The sequence below is a fragment of the Podospora pseudocomata genome, chromosome 4, assembly GCF_035222375.1.
Source record: "Podospora pseudocomata strain CBS 415.72m chromosome 4, whole genome shotgun sequence".
Classification (NCBI taxonomy): Eukaryota; Fungi; Ascomycota; class Sordariomycetes; order Sordariales; family Podosporaceae; genus Podospora; species Podospora pseudocomata.
Genome location: NC_085888.1, coordinates 2844430 through 2868399, shown reverse-complemented (window position 1 = coordinate 2868399; position 23970 = coordinate 2844430). Strand labels below are relative to the sequence as shown.

Genomic DNA, 23970 nt, shown 5'->3' with positions numbered 1-23970 from the left:
CTCAGGGGGAGATCGATGGGCCGACGAATGGGAGGAGGGAATGGGCAAGAGGGGTGGGCGGCTCGAGCGCTCGAGGGACTTCACCCTCGTGAAGAAAAGGAAAAGAAAACGAAGCGCCGTTTGGGCACATGTGCATAGTGGTGGCAATTGCAGGGCGAGATCTTGCATGGTGATGGTGATGGTACCTGAATATGAGGCGTGGTTGATGGATAACGTCAATTGAGACCGCAAGCCTGCGATGTTGAAGTGAGACCAAAGTCGATTTTGCTGAACGGTTCGCATAGATGGCTCTATGTACCTACCTTGTGCTAAATGTGAGCGATCAAATCATGCCATTCTCTGTGTAGAAACCCGCTCCAAATCACATCACACCTATCGAGATGCTGTCTTTTGACTGGATGTCACCAAGGCATGTGTGATGCTGTAAAGAGCCTTGGCATATCACACCAATAGCTCACTTGAAGAGGTGGTAGTGATGGCTGCTTGTCACAGTGTACCCCTCACTCTTATCCGAACCTCACATTCTGTTCAACTTTTTTTTCTTTTTGCTCTCATCACGAGAATCCAGTGCTGACTGTGGTGTTGTTCTTGTCGCATTTTTGGAATAAGAAGGACTGGGTCTGTGGCTGGAGAGTGTGTCGTTTGCCGCTTTGCTTCAGAGTCGGGGCTGTCGGGCTTGGTAGGATTCCCGGCGGCAAACAGTCTACTGGGCTTCCATGAGCGCTTCGACAGACCGTCAAAGAAACATGAAGTTTTAGGTTTTCCGGGACACTCTCTTGCTGTTGCAGATGGCATGAAGGAAGAGGGTTGACAAGCATGGTTCTATTTTCGGCAACATTGTCGAACATGCCCCTTGGCGTTACCCCACTATCATTTCCCTGTCAACGCCGCCCGTTTGTTTTCTTTTCGAGAGGTGCAAAATCAGGGGGGGAGCATCATGGTTCAGGGGTAAACTGTCTATGAACTCCCTCATCCATAACCTCGTGAACAGAGAATAACTCTAACTATCGATCGTGGGAAATAACCAACTTGCCTCGGAGATGAGTTCTGATTGTATCTCAAGTCCTTACCTCACACCAGACCACTCATTCTGCCGCCTTCGACCTCACAGCGCAAATATGGCATCGGACTTGGAAGTTTTTCTTGATTTATTAAATGCCACCGGAATACATATTTCATGGCTTCCCGAAGTTTCAGGCAGAAAAAGGGTCCGATGGCGGGGGTCGCCCGAGCTCCGGTCTCCCTGCTGGGAAGGCACGACAACTTGAAGTGCAGGGACAGGCAAGAGGCTACTGAAGGAAGTCACGCTCTTGTTCAATTTTGCCTCTGCCAAATTCTTCCATGTCCCCCTTCCATTCGCTCATCCAGAGTGCAACTGTCAATCAACGGCGTCAACAATCCACAAGCCTGGGCGGTATCATCCATGCAGGAGACAATCGCCATTTGACCCCTTTCTCACTCTTGAGTACATCATCTGTGTAACATACTCCCTACTAATTTCTGTGCTGGGCCTGGAGTCCTCCTCTTGACTGGATGTATCAGGCCTTAGGACTTGCTGGCCAATCCAACACCCTTCTCGTTTCCCAGACACCATCAACACCATGGAGCAGCCTTTTCCCACCGAATTCGATACATCCCACGGGCGTGGCCAGATGACCCGGAAACCATTTGACAGCTCCCCGAACGACGGACAGTCCCCGAATACGGAGCCAACGCTATCAGCAGAGAAGCCAGCCAATCCCAAGAACATCGTTGATTTGACTGATATCGAGAACGGTAAGCTTCCGCAGATCCCGGAAGACCCTTCCACCGAGCCAGATGCCACCAAGAGTTTCTCATACGGCCCTCCTGTCACTGTCGTCCCCAACCGGTTTACAGCACGCTCTCCTGGAAAGCCAACCACGCCGACTGGCCTACATGAACAGCATATCAAAGCCCCTCCGCAGGCTCATATACCCAAGTTCCCTACCATCGAAGGGAAGCCCGGACTAACGCGGTTCTCTGGCCGCAACCGACGGAATAGGGTCATTCCCAACCCATTGGACGCCCGAAGAGTATCCCCTATCCAGAGCTTTCGTCCGTTCCCTGATAACGGTGACTTTCGCAACAATGATCCAGCTTCCCACGGGCCCAAACAACCCTCGCCACACCCGCCATTTCAACCACACCCGTTTCCCGATCTGCCTTCTCCCAAGGTCTCAACTGCTCATGTGACGTATCCTCAGCCAGCATATGTTGAGGACGCAGTGAGCACTGTCCATGGTGCCGAACCTTCAATTATTGATGTCACCTCACCTGTCAAGCTCAACGCAATGGCTACCGACCCGGGATATGATGACGAAGACTACGGTTTCGATAACAATGCGGAGTACTACGCCGAGATGCCTGATCAATATGTTCCACAACATCATCCGTTGCCGAGTGATTTCGCAATTTCATCGCCGCAGGTAACACCCCAAGTGAAGAAGACACCTATCCATCCTTCGGCTCCAAAGCACACCACAGGTGATTCTCGCAGCTCTCGAGGGTCTCGCAGCCACCGACACCCGGGTGATCGGCCGGCCCATCGACACCGAATGCAGCCAGCCATCAAACCATTTCGAAAGACGAACTCAGCAAGCAGGAAGGCAGAAACCATGCGAAAGGTGGATGAATCCATGCGGAATGTACGTGCTCAGTCGCACAGTTCAAACATATCAAGACGCAGAGATGCACCGGACACAAGAAAGGCCCAGCATCAACATTTCCTTAGGTCAGAGAAATCATCAGCCAAGTCCGTCACATCCAGCCCTGAGCTGAAGCAACAAACCGTCCGTGTGCGCCACAAATTTGCCAGTAACATGGCTGAAGTGCTCAACGAGTTCAATATGGATCAGGAGACCGCCTTGCTGAAGCAACGGGAACGCTACCGCGAGAGTATCAAGTCCCTGAAGCTGGAGCTGGAGAGGGCGGCGGAGGAGTCCTCCGCTCTTGTTGCACGAAGCATCGAGAAGTCCAAGGAGATAGAGAATCTTCAAGCATCTGAAGCTGAAAAAGATGCTCGCATTGTGGAATTGCACACCAAGCTTGAGAACTTTGAGCAGCAAAACACAACGCTGGCAGAAAAGTTTGCTGCGTTCAAATCTCGATGCAACAGTATTATTGAAGAACAGCGAGCTCTGTACAATGACACCAAGTCGCGGTGTGAGGAGACGATCACCGAAGTGCGCAACATTGCATCAGCCAGGATATCCGAGGCAGAGGCAGTTGCCCAGAAAGGCGAAAAAGTTCGCAAAGCGCTCATGGAACGAGTGCATCAGGACATTGCTCAGAACAAGAGAGAGTCTTCCGAGCGTGGGTCTCTAAACCATCTTACATCCATGATTACTGGCTGACTTTCTGTAGTGTACGAAAAAATACGTACTCTAACACAACAGGTTGAAGAGAAGGATCATCAGATTGCCCGCGATCAGGAGACAATTCGTGGCTTGTCTACCAGAATACAAGATATCCAAGCTTCATCGGAAAGGTTCGAGAAGCTTGCCGCCAAGAATGAGGAAGTTCTCTGCAACATTGGAGAACTGATTACGGAGGAGTCCTCTCGACGTGAGGAATCCGCGAAGGAAACTAATGAGTGGTTGGATTCCATCTCCTGTCAGCTGGAGAAGGTATCGCAGACAGTGGTCGGCCAACCTGAACTGACGACTAGTCTGGGAGAGACACAAGCCAAAAGCCTCGACGAGTAGGTTCATTCATATCCGTGTATTTGTCCTTGCTGACTGGTCTCCTCCAGCATCAATGCCAAGCTCGAAGTGATGCTGGTATCTCGAGAGTCTGTGAGCGATGCCACCAGTCAGCTGTCAACTTGCATCGAAACACAGGTATGGAGGGTCCTGCAGCGTCTTGATAGCCAATTCGACACAATGGGTCAACAACTGGCGCTCAAGGCGGAGGAGAAGGCCGTACTGTCCACCCTTCTTGAAGAGAAGAAGGCTCGTTGTGGAGCACTCGAGCAAGAGATTGTGACCTTGCAGCAAAAGTCCAGGGAACAAAGTGAGCGTATCGACGCACTCCAACAGAATATTTCTGCCATGGAAAGTCAGCATGGCAATGATCAAGAAGAAATTCAGCGTCTGAAGGTTATTGGCTCTCGGCTGGAAGACGAGAATGAAAAGTTCAGCGATGAGGTCGAGTTAAAGACCGCCACGATCAGAGAGCTCGAAGACAAGCTTAGGTCTAAGGGAGAGACATACTCCGCTGAGGTACGAACATTTGGCATCGAAGTCTCCAAGCTCAACCAGGCCCTGCGGGAACAGGAGCACTCGAACCAAATCACCGTCAAGCAGGTTTCGGAAGCTGCGAGGAACCAGGTCAAAGTTGAGATGGAACGCATAATTGCAGACACCAGAAGGATGCTTCAGCAGACTGAAAGACAGAGAGATACCTTGGTTGGAGAAATCAAGATGTTGAAGGGGACAATTCAGGAGAATGAAAGTCGGCACCAGACTGCGATCAGAAATGCCACGGAAACTGCTCAGAGTGAAACTCGCATTGATATGGAGCGCACCATGTCGGCAGATCAGAGGCTATTGGCCGAGACACAAAAGCACAGGGACAAGCTGATCACCGAGGTCAGGAAGCTGGAGGAGGCGATTCAGGAAAGGCAACAATCGACTCTGGAGGCCGTTCAGAAGGCATCTGACACCGCGCGTCGCGAAGCCAGAGATGAGATGGAACGGGTCGTTGCCGACACGACAAAATTCTTGGAGCAAGCCCAGCAGCACCTGGAGAAGGTTGTTCAAGAGAAGGAGCAAGAAAGGGAGCGCAACTCGCATCTAGTGGATTCATTGAAAGGGATGCTGGCAGCTGAGGAAGCTACCAAGAACAGAGTCATTCAAGAGTCCACAGAGCGTTTGGCAGAGCGTAGTCAGCAGATTGAGGATCTGAAAGCTCGGGTAACTTCGCTGGAAGCTGAGAGAGATGCAGCGAGAAAGGCAGTCGCTGAGCTATCAAGCGAGCGTGATCATCAACGTGTTCGGTGCGAAGCTATGGCTTCCGGGTTGATGGATTGGGCCCGGCAATATGGGCACCCTACGGATGCTATTAGAGAACAGTTTGCGCATGGGAAGGTCGAGGAGATCAAAGCCTGCGTCTTACATACACTGGCCCAGCTTGCACTCTCGCAGAGGCTAAAGGCGCTCAATACGGAACCTTCATCGGAGCATTCCCAATCACAGGACTCATCGGGGCAGGCTGCCATCTCTCGTCAAGAACGCCCGCGAGTGGAGGTAGAAACAGCCAACATGGACGATAGTACCACTTTGCTTGGGAGCCCCGGATCCCTGACGGGAGAGAGCCCCGGCACGCTGCTGGGTGGTGCATCTGCCACTCCTCTCTCCAGCCCATCGAATGATCCTGGATCCCAAAGACGGCGAGTTGTTATCCGAACCCCCATGAGCGAACCGGACCCGGTTCCGCCAACAGTAGACCAGGAGAAGATTCGAAGAAGGGAAGCTCTCCAACCCAAGTCAGTCTTGAGGCGCGTAACCCGAAGCGCTTCCTCTGGTAGGTTGAGCCAAGAGAACATTGCTGGCGTTACTGAGGCTGGCACCAGTCCGGCTCCTTTGGGTATCCAGCACATTGTTCCAAACATTCCGACACCAACTCGGCCAACACCGGTGGCCACCACTGTCAAGCCAGCGACAAAGCGTCTGGCCAAGAGGAAGGCTCCAGCGAGCGGCGGTTCTCGAGCCACGCGAAGCAAGACGACTCCGTTAGCAGCGCCTGATGAGCACCCCATCTCTGCCCTAGGGGGCTCAAGAACCCTCAGTTTGGAACCGGACTCACCAGATCAGCCACCCAAGTCAACAGGTCCTCAGCAAGGACAGACTGCCTTACAGGCAGCTGGCCAAACTAACAGTTCAACACTCGGAGGACCTCAGAGACCCAGCCCAGAAGAAAGGACCCCGCTGCCAAACAGCGCCGGTTCATGGACGTCAAGCCAGCCCCAGCCCGCAAACGCAGAAGACTATGGCATACGAAGACGCCGTAGATCATTATCCCCTGCACTCGAGACAGACGCATCCGGTCTCCCTATCTTGAGATCGCAGCCACGATTCTGGTCAAGACCACAAGTGCCCTCAACAGCATCACAGCCACAAGAGCTGCAGACCTATCGGAATATAGGGGATTATCAGGACTCGATTATTGATTCGCAGGAAACGCATGAAGCCTAAAACGGTCGTGGTTGGCGATGAGTGGGATGTTGAGAGAATTGCTCGCTGAGATTTGCTCATGATTTGGTACTATCTGGAAGGACGTAGGAGAGTATATTGTTAGATCTCCATTTGGCATGTTCAAGAGCACCCTTGCTTTATCACACGGTATGGAAAAGGAAAAAGATCAAACTAGGAGTTTATATGACTTACTTTTGTAGAGATATGTGACTGAGCTGACGGAGCTTCTGGGGGGAGTCAATCACTATCTTTAGCAAAGCGGTACAGAACTGCTGTTGAAATTCATTAATCTTTTGACCCTTTCTATTCTCGAAGAGTTCCAAATGATACTTGAACTATGGTATCATTAGGGAAGATGGGTAGATTGACTCGTTCCTCTATTTGACGCAGTCTCTCTCCCAAACCAATAAGCGCCGGTTATGCTATGTGGTGTTTTTTTTCTCCTTGTTTTTTGGATTGATAATGTACAATGGCGCAGAATTTCGGTGGTATCGTACACAAAAAGGCCCAGCTCTTTCCCCCAAACCTCCTTCTTCTGTCATCATCTTTGAGCCGTCCATTTCCCCATTTTTGTTCTGCCGTATATGATGGTGTATTGGGTTCGGTCTTGATCCTCGTTCCCAGCCATTTTTTCCCCGGGCCTTTTTTGCTTTTTTGCTCATTCGGTTTAGATGGTTTGGTTTATTTCCCCTTTCGTTTTTGTTCTAGGAACAGGACTCTCCTCCTCACTGTGGTTAGAGCCCAGTTAGCATTTTGGGTACCGGTTTGGGGAGGTGTGGTGTGTCTCGTACCAATCGGATCGTACTTGATCATGCTCATTGGGATTCCGACACGGGGGCGGGTGAAGGTATAAAAGTAGCCCGTTTGCGCCATGGAGAGGAGGCGGACGATAATAACACGGGATTTTGCTGTTTTCGTGTCATGTCAGCAGCGTTTCTCCTCCTTGGGTTGGTGAGGAGAGAAAATGGAACGGACCCTTCTTGGCCATTTTAACTTATTTTTGACCAGTTCCCGGGTTATGGGACCTGGTGTATGGTTGGTCGGGAATGGGGGTGGTGGTGGTGGTGGTCGTTGTCGTCGTCGTCGGGGGACTCGGCAATGGATCGCGAAGTTTGGAGCTTGGAGGATGGGTTTGGATTGGATCGGGGGTGCACGGCCCAGGGATTGTGAGCTGGATTTTGGAAGGGTTGGGGTTGGTATCGATAAGATAAGACACAGTGCGATACGGGGTACCTTTATGGACAGTTGGGCTGACCTTCAACCGAAGGTAGCCATCGGGTGGTCATCCCATGTTGTTGTTGAGGGTTTATCAGGTGAGATGGGGTCATGCAATCAATTTAGGAGGGGGGGCGTTGTGCGAGTGAAAGGGTCGGGAATTGGGGGAGGAGGTCTGGAACGTGGTGATAGAGCTACACTAATACCCCGCGGTTACACTCACTGGATATGAGCGCTGGAGGTGAGGGTGTCGTGTGGTTATTGGTATACGTAAACTTTCGGGCATTGGGGCTCATGAGGTTATGGAGATGGATAGACATGAAGGAGCAGGGCCTAGGCTTGAATGTCTCAGGTTTTTGCCTGCGATAAGAGAAGGTTGTGTCGCACAATTCTGTCTTCTAACCCCCACCTTGGCCATATCGTGAAAGTTCGAGGGAAGGCGCAACGCAACGATGTCAAAGAAATATTCGGTTGCCCTGCGGCCTTTTTCGAGACAGCCACATCTCTTCTTGCTGCTACTATTCTCATCTGGTCTTAAGCTGCACCCGCCGGCCAACCCGGTCCTAATACGGAAACGAAGCGACCCAGACAATCGTGGCCTTCTCTTATTACACCGCCCGAGGGCTCCATTTTCGGAGCCGCGCCTCCCGCAGAAGAGAGACAATAAAGGTGTGACCACGAGGAGGAGAGGTTTCGGTTTTTTCTCTTTGCAAGAAAGAGGTTCTCACACCGGCGACCGGCGACAGACAGCAGACCACCAGACCAGACCGAACCAACTGATCGTTTGACCGACCCCCCGGAATCGAACCAAGGACGAAATTGCTTCTGGCGCCCAACGGGACGGATGCTGGTGACAGGTTTTGTGGGATAATTCGTTCAACCACGCCAGAAAAACCGCCCAGAACCGGGCGTCCGCGCCATCTCCGCTATCCCCGGGTCTTGTTGTTCGATATTCGATTCGAAGCGCAAACGTCATATCAGAAACATGGCGCCCTATCTGATGCGAGTCGCCCGCCGTGGGACAACGATAAATAACTCAGCGCTGAGCCACAGCGCCAGGTTTATCCCGGGCGCACTCCCGAGGGGAACCCCATCCACCCGCGCAGGTAAGGCACAAAAGACTGAACAATACAATTCGTCTTTCCATTTCCCCTTCTTTTTTCATGATGGCCATGCCCCTTCACCTCCTTGGCGGGCCATGCAGAGGTCATCCAATCCTTTGCTTGGCGTTTGCAATTCCTCCAACAAGAAAAGCTGGGGTGATCTGAATCTGGGGGATAAACACGGGGACCCGATGTCCCAGCCGGTTTCGGCCGGGCAGGGACCATTCTTGCATCCAACACCCGGGGGGGGGCAAACATATGGAACTCGGATGACGGGGACGGAGAAGTGTGCTGATTCCCACATCTTTTCATGTGTGCCTGGGTCTTTTGGGGGCTCAGTAGCCAACCACCTACCTCCCTCTGCTCACCCGCCTTTTCCCATTTGTCAATTTGATTGTTGATACACTTCACCCCCCCCCCCAGTTTCCTTTCTTCGGGATTGTCCGCTTTCCCTTAGTCCAGTGACTTTTAAGCTGTGGGTGTGAGAGAAGGAAAAAGGAAGCCGCCTATCCTTCGGACCTATACTCTTGCTAGCCTTGCCTGGGGTTTACAAAAGTACATATACGAGACTAGGTTGACATCTTCCTCTCTGCTTGAAGGCCGGACCTCGCGTTCTTCTTTCTCACATTGTCCTCGAAAAGTCACGGTCGTTTGTGTGTTTTTACACCAAGGGAAAAGCACACAGGCGCGCTCTCTCTCTCTCTCTCTCTCTCTTGTTGTCTTGTATCACACACTACATTCTTTCTCTTACAAGAACTGTTTGATCTGATCCAACCAATCACTCTCTTACATTTTGTGCCCATTGCAGACGTCTCGGGACTCGCTCCAGCCCCGCCATTGACTGCTACTACCCCGCTATCGTCGGCTGCTGCTCGTTGCGCAGGTCGCTGCTTTTCGTCCATCACTTCTACCGGCAAAAGAGTCGGAGTCATCCCGGTCGCTGCCACTGCCGCCGTCGTTATGGGTCAACTCTCGAACCAATCTCAATCGCAACAACAGCAACAAGTTCGCAACATGGCGTCTTCATCCACACCATCGTCGTCGGGTAGACGACTAAATATGAACAACATCAACCCCCACGTCAAGGCTGCCAAGTATGCCGTGCGTGGCGAGCTCGCCGTCAAGTCGGAGGAGTATAGGGCGTACCTCCAGGGCGGGATGACGGACCTGCCGTTTTCAGAGGTTATTTCGGCCAACATTGGTAATCCTCAACAGCTGGATCAGAAGCCTATTACGTTTTTCAGACAGGTGCTCAGTTTGCTGGAGAACCCCGTGTTGCTGGAGAAGGAGGATGTGCTTATTGAGTATTTGGGGTACAAGAAGGATGTGATTGAGCGGGCCAAGAAGCTGCTCAAGGTGGTGGGATCGGTGGGTGCGTACAGCGCCAGTAACGGCGTGCCCGCCATTAGGCAGAGTATTGCCGATTTCCTAGAGAGTAAGTTCTTTTTCAGTACCTGTCAGGCCAATGTCATGCTGACTGTTTGTTGTAGGGAGAGATGGCTTCCCCGCCTCTCAATCCGACATTTACCTCTCGGCCGGTGCGTCTTCCGGTGTCAACACCCTCCTCCACGTCGTCTGCCAGGACTCCAACACGGGCATCCTCGTCCCTATCCCCCAGTACCCATTGTATACCGCCTCCCTCGCCGTCCTGGACGCCCACTGCGTCGAATACCACCTTGACGAGTCGAAGAACTGGGGAACCGACCTCGAGATCATCAAGTCTTCGTACGAAGCCGCCAAAGCCAAGGGCATCGACGTCCGTGCCATTGTCATTATCAACCCGGGCAACCCCACCGGCGCTTCTTTGTCAGAATCCGACATTCGCTCCGTGATTGAATTCGCCCGCCAGGAAAGACTAGTCATCCTCGCCGACGAGGTCTACCAAACCAACGTTTTCATCGGGGAGTTTGTCTCCTTCAAAAAGGTGCTGAGGACCCTCCAAAAGGAGCGTCCAAACGACGGGTTTGACCAGGTGGAGCTCGCGTCGCTGCACTCGGTGTCAAAGGGCATGGTGGGCGAGTGCGGGCACAGGGGGGGGTACTTTGAGCTGGTCAACTTTGACCCGGACGTGCAGCAGGAGATTTACAAGTTTGTGTCCATTATGCTCTGCGCCCCGGTCATTGGGCAGTGTCTGGTGGACCTGATGGTCAACCCGCCCCGGCCCGGGGAGGAGAGCTATGAGCTTTACAAGAAGGAGTATGACGCTATTTATGACGGGTTGAAGGAGAGGGCGACGGCGCTGCACAAGGCTTTTGAGCAGATGGAGGGGGTGGAATGCGGGAGTCCGCAGGGGAGCATGTATTTGTTTCCTACCATCAGCCTCCCTGAAAAGGCGGCCGAGGCGGCGAAGAAGGAGGGGAGGACCCCGGATGAGTTTTACTGTTTGAGGCTGCTCGAGGCGACGGGGGTTTGTGTCGTTCCCGGGAGCGGGTTTGGGCAGAGGGAGGGGAGCCTGCATTTTAGGACGACGTTTTTGGCGCCGGGGACGGAGTGGGTGGGGAGTATTGTCAAGTTTCATAGGGAGTTTATGGAGAAGTATCGTTAGGGAGAAGAGGAGATGGATGGGGCGGGGGCGTTTTATGCAGTTTTCAAAGTTTGAATAGCGAGCAAAAGCGTTATTTGTTTCTCTTTTTTTTCCTTTTTTTTTTTTTTTTTTTGTTCAGTTTAAGAAATGGGTTATTCCTGTCTTGGTTGGGTCAGGTGCTTGTATAACATCCTCCTCCCTTCTTTTCTTTACTCTCTGGATATCTCTCCTCTCTTGTCTAGAAAGGGTTATGGATGGAAATGTACAAAAGAGGTGGGAGTGTGGTTGTATAACATACCTAGACAGCAGGGTAGGATGCCTCAAAATAAAACAAAACTCAAAAACAAAACTTGATCACTGATTGTGGATTTTGGCCACAGATATACTTGCAACAGGATCAAGAATCAATATTGACGCTGCCATTGTCTTAACACAACTCTTTACTAACCTAGCCCAACATTAATTAGACCAGGCCCCTTCTACCACATCTACTACATAAACCAGTATTCACTTTCCTCATCCTACCACACCCCCTCGAGTTTCTAAGCTCTCTCACTCCCCCTCAGCCTAACCGCCTGCCCATACTTCTGCAGCTTGGTGATCAACTGATCACCCTGGCGCACCACATCCTGATACTGTTTATTCTTATCATCTGGGCGGTTCGTCTCAATCACACCACGCCCACTGACACGGTCAATCGTGCAGGGAATGCGGCCAGCGGCAATGAACTTGGCGAGGTCACTACACAATTTCCATGTTAGCACACATCTCCCAGACTAGTGCCCTCCCGGAAAGAAAAACATACCGATCCAAAAAGTCCACCGTAATCCCAAAGTCATTCGCCATGCTGTCCAACCCCACAACCCTATAACTCTGCAGCAACTGCTGATACGCCCTCAGCCGCATCTCCCGCACAAACCAGTTCTTGTGCTCGTGAAGGTAGCGATCTTGCGTAAGGAACTGCTCCTCCACCAGGGCCAGAGCCTGGAAGAAGAGCTTATACCGCCCGTTATACAAGGAACTAACCAGCTGGGCCAAGCTCCCGAAATCAACAGACATCTCCGCCTCGGCCTGCTCAGTGCTGGATCCCAAGGTGGTAAGATTGACGACGGTAGTCTTGGCCGTAGAGGGCGCACTGCTAGCATCTTGCATCTCCGCATCCACACCAGGACCGGCAGAGATAGCCCCCGACAGAGCAAGGAGCTTGTCCTCGCCATCGCCAAGAATAGCCTTGATCTCTGGGGCGTCGACAACCTTGGACTTGAAGTCCACACGCTTAAGAGAGACGGAGCCGGCCAAGACAGCGTAGACGACCAGGTTGGAGTAGGTGCAGAGTTCGTACGAGGTAAAAGTAGACAAGGAGTCGAGGAGGAGGGGAGCGGCGAGATTGTAGCTGCGAACCGTGAGATTGTGTAGACCCTCATACGCCTTAAGTCTGTTGCGTCTGTCCCAATCACCACCCGTCTCGACCAGGGTCTTGGCCCGCGCGACTTGCTTCTTAACGAGCTGCTTGTCGCCGTAGAAGAGACCCATGCGGATTATCGCGAGGACGAGGTCGATCTTGGTGCCGAGGACGCCGATTTTCTCAAAGATGTCTTCGTGGGCGGCGATGGCTTTGTCCTGTTAAGAAATACATGTTAGATATTGCTTGGCTAGTGCTGTGTTGAAGAGCAGACGCACCTTGTCACCAACCCGAGCCCAGAACTCAGCCCTCTTGCCCCGCGCAGCCTGAATCTCGGTATCACCCGCCTTCTCAACCGCCTCATCCTCCTCCTTCTGAAACTCCTCCAACTCCTTCTCGTTATCGGCGTGCAGTTGTTGGTACAGGGCCTCATCCCAGGGTAGGTTTATGCTCGAGGTGGGGTTCTTGGTGTTGATCATGCCGGCGGCGACGCTGTTCTTCCTGCTGGGGGCCTTTCCGGGCACATTTGAACTACCCTCCCCTACGGAATTCAAGATGCCTTCTGTGGGGTGGGCAAGATACTTGTAGAAGGGGGCCATCTTGTGCTCGGTGATGGCATCCTGAAGGGCCTTGGCGGCGGATTGCTGGAGGGGCTTTGAGGCGTATGGGTTCGTGAGGGTGAAGACATGCTGGGCGAGGGGCAGAAGAGGCCATTTCGCGTATTGAGGATCTGAGCCCATGGCTGCGGTGGGTTTATGTGAAATTGGGGTTGAACTTGGAGTTGTAGTGTTGTGAGTTTTGTGGTGACAGATGAAGCTGGATGGAATCGAGGCTCAGGTCCCAGAGTGGTTGCGTCAGCTTCAATGGGAAGCACGACGGGGCTGTATCGCTAGAAATTCAAGTTCGAGACGATTCAAGTCGCTCGTAGTTCCGTCGTCGGCAACGGAAAATAAAAGGTCGTCGTTTGGATTTAGAGTTGGAGGTTGAACAGATGGAAAGTGGGAGCTTCGTTGCTTGCCTGTCCGGGTGTCCGTCTTGCTGGGTTGGGTGGCTCAAGCGCGAACTCTCTCTCTCTGCAAGGCTGCCAAAAGCTCGCGTCAGTCAGCTCCCAGCCTACAGGGGTGCTGTCTTGGCATCTGCGACCGGACCCGGCAAGGATCCCCTTTCCCTTTCCTGTCTCGGCTTGCTCCAAAGTAAATTCCTGGACCTTCAACCTTTTAACAACGACAGAAAAACAACAAACGAAGAGATATATTTTCTCACTTCAAATCTTTTCACGCTCGCCGATTTTGTTCAATTCATCTCGAGGGATCGAAACATCTAATCAGCCAAACCATCAACCGAAGCGACATCGCTTCACCCGTCCCCTCGCCCATCATGGCTGACAACGACCAATCCGACCTCCCCCAACCCTTCAACGCTCGCAACCTCGTCACCGCCAAAAAGCGCCAACGTTCTACATCCCCAGGCAACGGCTCCGGCTCCGGTACCCCCTCCGGCGAAGCCCCCAAAAAACAACTCAAACGCCCCGGCCAACGCGCCCGCATTGACGATGCCGCCCGTGAACAAGCCCGCCAGCGCGCCCTAGAGCGCCAGCGTCAACTCCAAGCCCAAGAAGCCGCCGGCGCCGCAGCGAACACTCCCAACTCCTATGGCCCCTCCGGCAGCAGTAGTGGCTCTTTCCCATCCAACCACAACTCCCGCGGCAACATCAACGACGTCGTCCGCGCCCACTACAACGCCGTCCCAGAGCGTGGTCGCGACTGGAGAAAAACCGACAGCAGGATCAAAGGCCTGAGATCGTTCAACAACTGGGTCAAGAGCTGCATCATTCAGAAATTTGCGCCAGACGAAGATCACTCCCCTGGCGCCAGGGAAAGAGGCCAGACCTCCAATAACCGGCTTTTGGTTCTTGACATTGGCTGCGGAAAGGGGGGTGATTTGGGGAAATGGCAGCAGGCTCCCCAGACGGTTGAACTCTACGTCGGTCTCGACCCGGCAGATGTCTCCATCGAGCAAGCCCGCGACCGCTACAGAAGCATGAACCGACCTGGCGGTGGTCACCGGGGAGGGAGAGGTGGACATAGGGGTCGCCCTCCACCCCGGATCTTCGAGGCGAGGTTCCATGCGAAGGATTGTTTTGCCGAGACGATAGGGGATATTGACATTATTCGCCAGGTTGGGTTCAACAATAACAACGTCAGCGACAACAAAGGGTTTGATGTGGTGAGCATGATGTTCTGCATGCATTACGCGTTTGAGACGGAGCAAAAGGCGAGGCAGATGCTGAAGAATGTGGCGGGGGCGTTGAAGAAAGGGGGGAGGTTGATTGGGTGCATCCCAAACTCGGATGTCATTTCAGCAAAAGTGGTGGAGTTTAATAAGAAGCAGGAGGAGAAGAAGAGGCGAAAGGCTGAAAAGGAGACGGAAAGGGCCAGGGCGAAGGAAGATGGCGAAGCGGATGACGAGGACCCTAATAAGGAAGACGGGGAGCTGGATTCTGATGAGGGAGAGGCGGAGGAGACTGCTGCTTGGGGGAATGATATCTACCGAGTGAGATTCCCCGGTCCTACGCCAGCGGACGGGATCTTTAGACCGCCGTTTGGGTGGAAGTATAACTTTTTCTTGCATGAGGCAGTGGAGGAGGTGCCGGAGTATGTCGTTCCGTGGGAGGCCTTTCGCGCGTTGGCTGAGGATTACAACCTGGAGCTGCAGTATCACAAGCCGTTTGCGGATGTGTGGGAGATGGAGAAGGATGATAGGGAGTTGGGGCCGTTGAGCGAGAGGATGGGGGTTAGGGAGAGGCATGGGGGGAAACTGCTTGTTAGTCCGGAGGAGATGGAGGCGGCGAGCTTTTATGTCGCTTTTTGTTTTTATCGGGTTTAAGGGCGGTATACCGCTATGGATTGGGAGGAAAGTGTGGGATGCTCTATCAATGGAGCAGAGGGGGCTGAGGCTCTGTTATAGAGCAATGAGAAGCCAAACATGCGCTGCTGTTTTAAAAATCATCTCTTGCAAATCATCACAGTGACGCTTCTGGTTGTAGAACAGCAAAATACTCTGGAATTCCGCTGAAGATACAAGGTAGAGTAGAAAGGGGATTTAAAATGCTATATAGCGTGCGTATACCTCAAGATGTAGGTGTGCATAGGACGGGTATCAATGTAAAACGCTCTCTTTTTCCTCTTGCCATTGAGAAAAAAAAAAGGGGGCCAAACGATGGGGGAATGGAAAAAGAACTGACTACAAAACATATGTTTAAACAACCCCCCTATCAAACTCCCATCCATGCACCTAACCCTACTCCCGCTCCCAAAAGAAACCCCAATCTGGTATACACATTTCCCTTCCCTCACACCGAACTTGTCGACCTCCTCCAAATCATAAACGCCGCCAACGCCGCGCAAGTCGTCGCGCCCAACGCCATATACAAGCTCGTCCGATCCGGCGCCTCCTCCGTCTTCGGAAACGCAGTACTCGGGTTCGTCGCCGCCTCGGCCAGCGCAACAAACAGCTCACTGATACTATGCCACGTAACACTCACATGCAGCGGAGCAGACATATTCAGCGCCGCGGTATACGCATCAGGCTGCAGCTCGCTCCTTTGCGTCGTCTTGTCGCAGTCGGCCTTGAGCGCCGTGTATATAGCAGGCAGTTCGTCAAGCTGCGGGTACCGTTTGCGCAACTCGACAATGTGAGAAAAAGATTCCGGGTCGGAAGAGTCATAAGCGTAGCAGATGAGATCGCACGCGTCGAGTTTGGCTTGGTTTTCCAAGATGGCGGGCTCGAGCTCGCCGAGTTCTTCGAGGATGAGGTAGCATTGCTTTCCACCTCCCAGTTCGACGCTGTTGACTGCGCGGCGGGGTTTGATGGTGGGATGGTAAAGGGCGTCAAAGGGGCGGTTGAGGAAGGCGTTGAGCAGGGTTGATTTCCCAGAGGCAGAGGAGCCTAGGATGTAGCAGAGGACAACGTTGCGGTCTACACGGCCTGGTCTGCGCCTTCGTTTGCGGGGTTTGGTGATTTTGAGGGCTGCTGTGGTTGAGTCCCGGGCGTTTGGACCCTCAAAGCCTAGGTAGGCAAGATATTCGAGTGTTGTTTTTGGTTCTAGAAACGTGGTCATGCTCCATTGTGCCAGCCATCCCTGAAGCGTGATGTGCCCGGCCTCGTTCCGGACAGTGGAGGATGGGAACGATGTTTCCACCCATGATGGTGGTAATCCAGGGGTGGGAGCGAACAAGGCTGCCAGCTCCTGGTCGTTGAGACCTCCGTCGTTGTCCTTGTCAAAGATCAAGAAGAGATCCATGAAAAAGCGGTAGCCAGCTGGACTAAGCTCAGTCGAGGCATATTCTGGCACATCCAGCTTCGGTTGTAAAAAGCCATCCTCCAAACTTAAACTGTCAGTGTAATGGTGTTTTCGGAGAATAATCCAAATGGTCTCATGGCGACCCTTCTCAGCGTAAAGCTTGTTCAGCTGCAAGAAGCATTGTAAATCCAGCCCCTTGCTTATGTCACAAGTTGGTACGGCTTTGCTGACAACAGCCTTGATGTTCTCCAGCTCTCCTGGGAGCAGCGGCTTATCGAACGACTTTGCCTGGAAATCGTGCATCTCCTTATCGTTGAGATAACCGTCTTGATCCCTGTCGCACAGATAGAAGACCCTCCTCAAGGCGTCAACGCAGGCTGGTTTGAGTTGGCTTTCTTTATGGTCGTACAGCGGGGCTATTGGATGTGTCACGGCCTTCTGACATAACCAAAAGACCTCAACTACGTTTCGTCCCTCCTTTGCGCTTGTACGTATGCAAGAATCGATCTCCCTAAACTCGGCCATGACTGGTAGCATTTCCTCCTCAAGCACCTGCGCTGTGTTCCCATCACCGGTAAGATCTGACTTGTTGGCACATAAAACGACGGGGACGTTGACGCCGAGGGAGCGAAAGTAAGGCATCCAGAAGAGGGCAACACGTTCGTAGCTGTAGTGGTCCGAGTAGACCAGCATGATCACGGTGCATTTTCGGATCTCTCTCCGGAGTGTGGTTCGGTCTTGGGGTCGTGCTGAGGTATCGACGAGGGTGGTGGTGACATTCTCGTGGCCGGGCGTTGGAGGGATGGTAATCTGGGGCAGGACGGCTTGTATTTTGTTGGAGACGAAGGTATCCTTGACGAAGGTAGCGATAAGACTTGACTTGCCCGTCCCTTCGTCGCCGCATATACAAATTCGAACTGCTGTAGACATATGGTCAGCTTCGTGGAAAATTGCATGTCCAGGAAAGGTGCGGTACCGGTCGCCATGTTTAAGGTTGTTACTGAAGCTTTGATGTAGCTCGTCTAGCGAAGTGCCATGATCTAGAACCAGAGAGATGGAGATTCTCAGTAAAAGATCAGATGGCAGATAATAAAGCTACCGGCAAGCAACTGTAGTGGTAAAAGTGTCAGGCCATGCATGATATTGGACCATTGACGTCTGGTGGCTTTAAAGTTGAGCTGCCACAAGGCTCCCTCCCCCTTCCCGGCGGTCATTTGCGCTAGCTTCCCACGAGCCCCGCCATTGACGTCCGCTGACAAGACCCAGCCAACCAATTGGCTAAAAAGTTAGCAGGGTTACATTCCTGAGCGGCTGCCCCACCTCAGATCGAATTGGTGAAGTCTTTCCAAGTTCTCACTTCAGCGTCCACCGGATCTCTTTGAACAGCTTGGACAGTTGAGGAGGTATTCAAGAGGACTCTTTGTGGATGAGTAGACTGGTTGTTATTCCATACATTTCACAGGGCCCTAATCGCCTTTCAACTATTGAGATATATATCCCAGCCCGTCATGTCGTTGTAATTTAGACAACCCCTTCTTCACTAATTGCTACCTGTATTCGTCTGCTCTCAGCTCCATGTCTGCCAAGCTGAAGTAAGGGAGCACTGTATCCGGTTCCAAGAGATGCAGCACCGTCGGTCTGCTTCTCTGACATCGTGGAATCGCAGAAACTCGCTGATGTCCACCACCCGGATGATCGGGACGGCCCCCCAGTTCCCCACAGCAGCTTCGCTCCCGTCCCGAACATCCTGGTGGATGACACTTGTGCCTGTTTGCCGGGTCGTTAACACAGACCCTGCTTGTTAGTAAGAGTTACAGTGCAGCGAGATAAGTAGGCTAACTGGGAGCCTCTCATGCCTCGTCCCGGGAAGCCGACGCCGTGCGTTTCGAACCTCGTAAGACGGTGAAGTTCACATAGAACAGCAACTTGTCGACAGCTTCACTTTGGACTTGTCTCTACATACCAGCCTCCCAACACAATTCCTTGGTACAAGCAGGCAGCCCCCACAGTTCCCCCGAAGCACGTTTGTGTCCTAGCGACCTTGGCAAGAAGCTCCCCCGCATTGTTAAGCGCGTCACCACTAAAACGGGAAACTAGCCCGCCATGTTGTAAGATAAGCAAGAGCTCGGAGAGAGAGCCAATAACGAAGACATCGCGGTTCATGGCAATTGGCAAGCACCACAGGCCAGCGTCACGAATCACGTCGTTCTTATCACTTGCCCTGCCCAGCCGTCGTAGCTGCACAATGGCTGATGTTTTCCCTCAGTGTCCTCCCGCCCCCACCAAGATATCCCTCTCAGCCAGGAGGGGGATACAATGGCATCTCGGCAACTGGCGGCGTCTTACCAATGATTGAGACGAACAATATTCTCACCACCCCGACGGGGCCCGAATATCAGTTTCTCGTCGGCGAGGGTCTCTACGTCTTGAAAGAGGACCTGCATCTCGCGACACCGCCACCGCATCCATCCGAGGCTCCCATTCAGAACCCGAATCCCCTCTCGACGGCACCTCAGCCTGCCACAGCCGGGACCCAGCTCTCCCTCATCAACATCGACGTCGGCCCGCTACCGCCTTCCTTTTACCGGTCCAACTCCCGTTCCGACGGCGTCTCAAGCAGCATCCAAGAGCACCCCGACGAGCGAAGCCAGTCCTCCACCGAAGTGCGCGAGAGCACCAGCGACGGAGGCCGTCTCAACTCTAGCGATGGCGGAGGCGGTCACTTTGCCTCCCACGCTCCCCCCTTTGGCGAGGGCAACACCCTCCTCACCCCTACCCCAACCAAAGACTCCAACAAGCGCAGGAAACCAAAGAACAACATGACGAAAAGCAACTCGTCGTTCATCTCGAGGGTGATCAACCACGAGACCCTGAGCAAGAAGCTCCAGGAGAGAGCCAGGGACGGGATGTTTGCCTTTGCCAATGTGAATAGGGCTTTTCAGTGGCTGGACTTGTCGTCCCCGACCAAGGCGGAGTATCTGACCAAGATTTTGTTTACAAAGGCGCATTGCTTGTCTCATGATGTGAACAGGGTGACCAAGAGCGCAGCGCATGTTGATGTGGTGATGGGGTTTTCAACGGGGGAGATTATTTGGTGGGAGCCCATCTCTCAGCGGTATACGAGGTTGAACAAAAACGTACTTACTCCCCCCTTTTTCCTGTCCCCTTGTACTGATATGTTGCTGTGATAGGGGATAATCAACTCGACCCCCGTCTCCTGCATAGCCTGGATTCCCAATTCGGAGAACTTGTTTCTGGCAGCTCACATGGACGGCACCCTCATCGTTTACGACAAGGAAAAAGAAGACGCCATCTTCTCCCCCGAAGATGAGGGCACCCCTCTCTCCTCACCTTCAACGGCCGTCCGATCAAGCAGCGATGCTCCTCCCTTGCCCCGGCCCACCTCCTCAACCTCGTCATCAAACAACAAGACCACCACCAGCAGCGCTATTCACAAAATCCACATCCAAAAGTCTGTGCATTCCAAAAACCAAAAAGTGAACCCGGTGAGCGTCTGGAAACTTTCCAACCAGCGCATCAACGCCTTTGCCTTCAGTCCAGACAACCGCCACCTGGCGGTAGTATCAGAAGATGGCTCCCTCCGGATAATTGATTATCTGTCCGAAACACTGCTGGACCTGTTTTACTCGTACTATGGTGGTCTGACGTGTGTGACGTGGAGCCCGGACGGGAGGTATGTGCTCACGGGGGGGCAGGACGATTTGGTGAGCATCTGGTCTCCTGGTGTGGACGGGACGACGCAAGGGCATTTGGTGGCAAGGTGTCAGGGGCATCACAGCTGGGTGACGGGGGTGAAGTTTGATTTGTGGAGGTGCGATCTTGACGAGACGACGACGGGGGCGGGGAGGAATTACAGGTTTGGGAGTGTGGGGGAGGATGGGAGGGTTTGCTTGTGGGATTTTAGCTTGGGGATGTTGATTCGGCCTAGGGTGGGGAGCACGACGCATGGGGTTGTTGGGGGGAGGCCGCTGGGGGAGGGTAGTAGTAGGGGGAGGAGTAATTCGGGGTTGTCGGGGGGGGAGACGGTTAGGGAGGGGGGTGAATGGGGATGGGGAGGAAGATAGGGGGAAGGGCGGGGGGTTGAGGAAGGGGGAGGTGAGGCCTAGGGCGGTTGAGCCGAGGGCTAGTACGGCGGTTTTGCCGCCTGTTTTGGTGAGTTTGCTGTGGGAGAAGGGGTGAGATTTCACAGGGGTGTGAAGATTAACTGACTGTGTGTGGGACAGAGCAAAATTATTGATGACGATCCGCTTTGCTGGTTGGAGTTTACGAGGGATGCGATTATCACCAGCTGCAAGTCCGGGCATATCAGGACCTGGAGTAGGCCGGCCGAGTTGACGCCTTTGGGGGAGCAGGAGAACAAGGTTGAGTGAGCGTGTGGTTGGGTGAATGTGCATTTGAGACTGTGGGATAAGAGGTAACGAGTATCGTTTACGTGCAGGTGACAGTTATGGTTTTTTTTATTTTTTATAGCGTTTTGTGAGAGCTTGTATATCTTTTACGATAGACTTGTTTGAGAGTGAGTCACAATTCGAAGGCCATTAGGCTTTCGTATTTTTGTGTGTGGTTGTGTAATGTGGTTGTGTTTGGTTGTCATGTTATCAATATGATCATGGAAATTGGACCATGATATCGTTTGGAAATGAGTCAGAATGTGAGGTTCGTGAGCTACCGTATTCTTGATGGTCGGTTGTCATATTATGAATATGATGGTTCTAGGGTGGTTTATTGACACACGATGTGGTAACACGATGCACCCAGGAGGACGACTATGGACTGTGTGGGTCTGCATGTAAACCACCAATCAAGCCAAGAGACAGTCATGGAGTCATGGATATGGTAACTTATTAAATGCTGTGTATGTGATTAATTGGTGATTATACATATCACCCACGTCATGTGATGGCTCAACTATCGTGGTTTACAGTCGGATTGGTATATGACATCAAACAGTATCACAGTCTCGGAAGGTTTGAAGTTGAGGGTGGGGGGCGATCATAAATTATACATATATGATCTCGGCCCTTTCCAAGCCTTGACACACATTGGCTCTGCCCTATCGGGCTCACTCCCGACATTATCTTTTGTGTGTGGATCGCGTTCCTGCAGCTTGATGGATGCAAGATTCGGCAAGAGACCGAATAATATCGAATACGATAACTACGAGAGAACCTCGCGTTTTCCAGTGGAACCCGAGTGGCCGAGGAAGGGGGGTATACTTCTCCTGTAAGTTATTCTGTTGAAGCTTGTGAGTCTGCTATAACTACTGCGAAGGCGCGGCTCGTCTGCATGCAATATGCACAAGAGTATCATCGAGTGCCGTGATGTGGCGAAAAGTTTTCATGACAAAAACGAAGAGTGGGTGCAAATCCCGTTGCCGGGGGACAAGAGTTATTCCCTCAGCCGTTTGTGGAGTTCTTGCAATGCTTGTTGAGTGGTATCCATCCGTCTAATTTTTTCCCCTTTGCCAGGGAATTTTCAAACCAGTAGAAACGGATCTTTCATGCATGTGGTTGACGAAGCATGTGAAAAATGCACCTTCGCCGTGCGGGACTGACACGGGATGAGGTTGGCATTGTCGGTATGATCTAGTTACATGCCCATGCTCGGCTTGCCTCCAGAAAAGGTTCAGTGAGTTGGAGGGTGTGGCTTGAACGTGTGTCATCGAGATCGACGCAAGGATCAGTCGATGTATCGTTCTGTACAGAGCCATGACATGGACTTTGGTGAGGGGTATCGTCTGATGTTTTCCCTTTATGGAGACAAGCTTCTAGAAGGAGAAACACATGAGAAAAATAAAATAAACGGTCGCTCAAACCTTGATATTCAGCAACCGGTTCTTTCCGCAAGACGTCCGCGGCCTCTGCTCACCGTTGGGGTTTGTGGGTTGATGTTGATATCTAAAGTCCGACCGTTTCGCCTTGCCTGGTTGATTTTGTTGATGGTGGACAGAGCCTGGGGGGCTTCGGGAGCTTCTTATGATGGCATTATTGACAGGTCCAGACCACACTCGCATTAGGACGCGCGCTATGCTACTAGACAGACACCAAGCAGACGGATGGGCTGTGTGTTCGCGATAAGGCTGATGGCGGGAGCGCCGAGAAAAGCCTCAGTCTGGGATACCCATGGGCCCAATCGATCGTGGCGCGATAGCTTCATCGTTGGCGGAAACCCACTTTGGGCCCTAGGGATTTTGATATCAACAAGAAACTGGGCGACAACCCATGGTAGGACTTGCGGTGAGGGCTCAGGTTTGCGGGCCGAGGCAGCAGGCGGACGTAACAAGTTGAGTAATTTTGCAGATTTCCTCGGCCATTCTTTGATGATGAAATTCTTTATCCGAAGGTGAGGGCCCAATGGTGTTCTCGAAGTCGATGAACCATCCTTCGTGTTGACAGTGTAGGGTGGGATCTGGCGGCAAACATGGAAATCTGTGACTTCATAACTACACTACGTCGTCAGAGCGCAAACATGGTGGGCAAAATGTCGTTATCAGTGATGATGACTCGACTGAGGTTTGGGGAAAACCGGATTTTACCAACCAATCAGATTGACTCAACGCCTTAAGCTCCGAAGCCTCTGTTGTTCTTATCGCCGTTATCGGTGGGGTCCGGATTCGGGAGTCTGGACGCTTGGCGTTCTTGATTCCCGGCATCCGAACGGAAGAGTCCACGCTATCCCTGCATCTGTGTGGCCTCATCATGAGCTTGTCCCTTCACGGCCAAGCAAGTCACAGAGGTGTCACATTTGACATCCTGCAGAGCAGCCAGTCAGCAGGTTCATGCCGTGGCCCTTCGCGCTGGGGTCCTTTGGGTGCCGACCTCCTGCATTGAGAAGGGAACCCAGTCGATGCCGTCTCGAGGCTCAATCACAGTACTCCACGCCCGGTCGAGCAGGCAAGAGGTATCGTCGTGGCCGCCAGCCCCAAATTCCATATTCATAAGGCTGTCAGGAAGTCACCTCGGCGAATTACCTGCCAATGTCTGGGAGAGCGCCTGCCCAAGGCGGCCAGGTTTGTCCACGTCAAAGTGAAAGTTGAAGATGTGATCCTGCCCAGTTAGGCAGTTTTCTAGACGCATTTTGGTGGGGGCCAATCAATCTTGTCGAATCTCACTGTGGCTTGATTCACGCAGGGATTTGGTTTCTCTACGACCATCCATTTTTGGTCAATGAAACATTGGCAGCGTTGA

General features: G+C 52.6%; 8 protein-coding genes across 8 annotated transcripts; 5 read left to right on the top strand and 3 right to left on the bottom strand.

Annotated features, from left to right (window-relative positions):
* Positions 1-1015: 1015 nt before the first annotated feature.
* On the top strand, positions 1016-6511 carry PaME4 (Coiled-coil putative protein). Its single transcript, XM_062890123.1, has 3 exons — positions 1016-3333; positions 3385-3721; positions 3773-6511. The coding sequence occupies exons 1-3, from the start codon at positions 1602-1604 to the stop codon at positions 6213-6215; spliced, it is 4512 nt and encodes a 1503-aa protein (XP_062743850.1). The 5' UTR covers positions 1016-1601; the 3' UTR covers positions 6216-6511.
* Positions 6512-6534: 23 nt separating this feature from the next.
* On the bottom strand, positions 6535-8805 carry QC762_406710 (uncharacterized protein). Its single transcript, XM_062890124.1, has 3 exons — positions 7191-8805; positions 7007-7123; positions 6535-6943 (listed from the first exon to the last, which is right to left on the bottom strand). The coding sequence occupies exons 1-3, from the start codon at positions 7201-7203 to the stop codon at positions 6897-6899; spliced, it is 177 nt and encodes a 58-aa protein (XP_062743848.1). The 5' UTR covers positions 7204-8805; the 3' UTR covers positions 6535-6896.
* QC762_0070090 (uncharacterized protein) lies at positions 7851-8218 on the top strand (the record flags this gene model as incomplete). The annotated part of the gene is made up of 2 exons (XM_062883731.1): positions 7851-8099; positions 8184-8218. Exons 1-2 carry the CDS (start codon positions 7883-7885, stop codon positions 8216-8218), a joined length of 252 nt encoding a protein of 83 aa, XP_062743849.1. The 5' UTR covers positions 7851-7882.
* Positions 8416-11406, top strand: ALT1 (alanine transaminase; the record flags this gene model as incomplete). Its single annotated transcript, XM_062890125.1, is given in 4 exon segments — positions 8416-8536; positions 9342-9968; positions 10024-11163; positions 11178-11406. The coding sequence occupies 3 exon segments, from the start codon at positions 8416-8418 to the stop codon at positions 11076-11078; spliced, it is 1803 nt and encodes a 600-aa protein (XP_062743847.1). The 3' UTR covers positions 11079-11163; positions 11178-11406.
* A 46-nt stretch (positions 11407-11452) lies between these two features.
* RPN7 (proteasome regulatory particle subunit) lies at positions 11453-13518 on the bottom strand. The gene is made up of 3 exons (XM_062890126.1): positions 12738-13518; positions 11863-12677; positions 11453-11798 (listed from the first exon to the last, which is right to left on the bottom strand). The coding sequence occupies exons 1-3, from the start codon at positions 13197-13199 to the stop codon at positions 11600-11602; spliced, it is 1476 nt and encodes a 491-aa protein (XP_062743846.1). The 5' UTR covers positions 13200-13518; the 3' UTR covers positions 11453-11599.
* Positions 13519-13836: 318 nt separating this feature from the next.
* On the top strand, positions 13837-15345 carry ABD1 (mRNA cap guanine-N7 methyltransferase; the record flags this gene model as incomplete). Its single annotated transcript, XM_062890127.1, has 1 exon — positions 13837-15345. One exon carries the CDS (start codon positions 13837-13839, stop codon positions 15343-15345), a length of 1509 nt encoding a protein of 502 aa, XP_062743845.1.
* A 146-nt stretch (positions 15346-15491) lies between these two features.
* GEM1 (ERMES complex Ca(2+)-binding regulatory GTPase gem1) lies at positions 15492-18002 on the bottom strand. The gene is made up of 2 exons (XM_062890128.1): positions 17739-18002; positions 15492-17682 (listed from the first exon to the last, which is right to left on the bottom strand). The coding sequence occupies exons 1-2, from the start codon at positions 17746-17748 to the stop codon at positions 15812-15814; spliced, it is 1881 nt and encodes a 626-aa protein (XP_062743844.1). The 5' UTR covers positions 17749-18002; the 3' UTR covers positions 15492-15811.
* Positions 18003-18156: 154 nt separating this feature from the next.
* QC762_406760 (uncharacterized protein) lies at positions 18157-21309 on the top strand. The gene is made up of 4 exons (XM_062890129.1): positions 18157-19899; positions 19954-20821; positions 20844-20935; positions 21007-21309. The coding sequence occupies exons 1-4, from the start codon at positions 19015-19017 to the stop codon at positions 21151-21153; spliced, it is 1992 nt and encodes a 663-aa protein (XP_062743843.1). The 5' UTR covers positions 18157-19014; the 3' UTR covers positions 21154-21309.
* The last annotated feature ends 2661 nt before the right edge of the window (positions 21310-23970 follow it).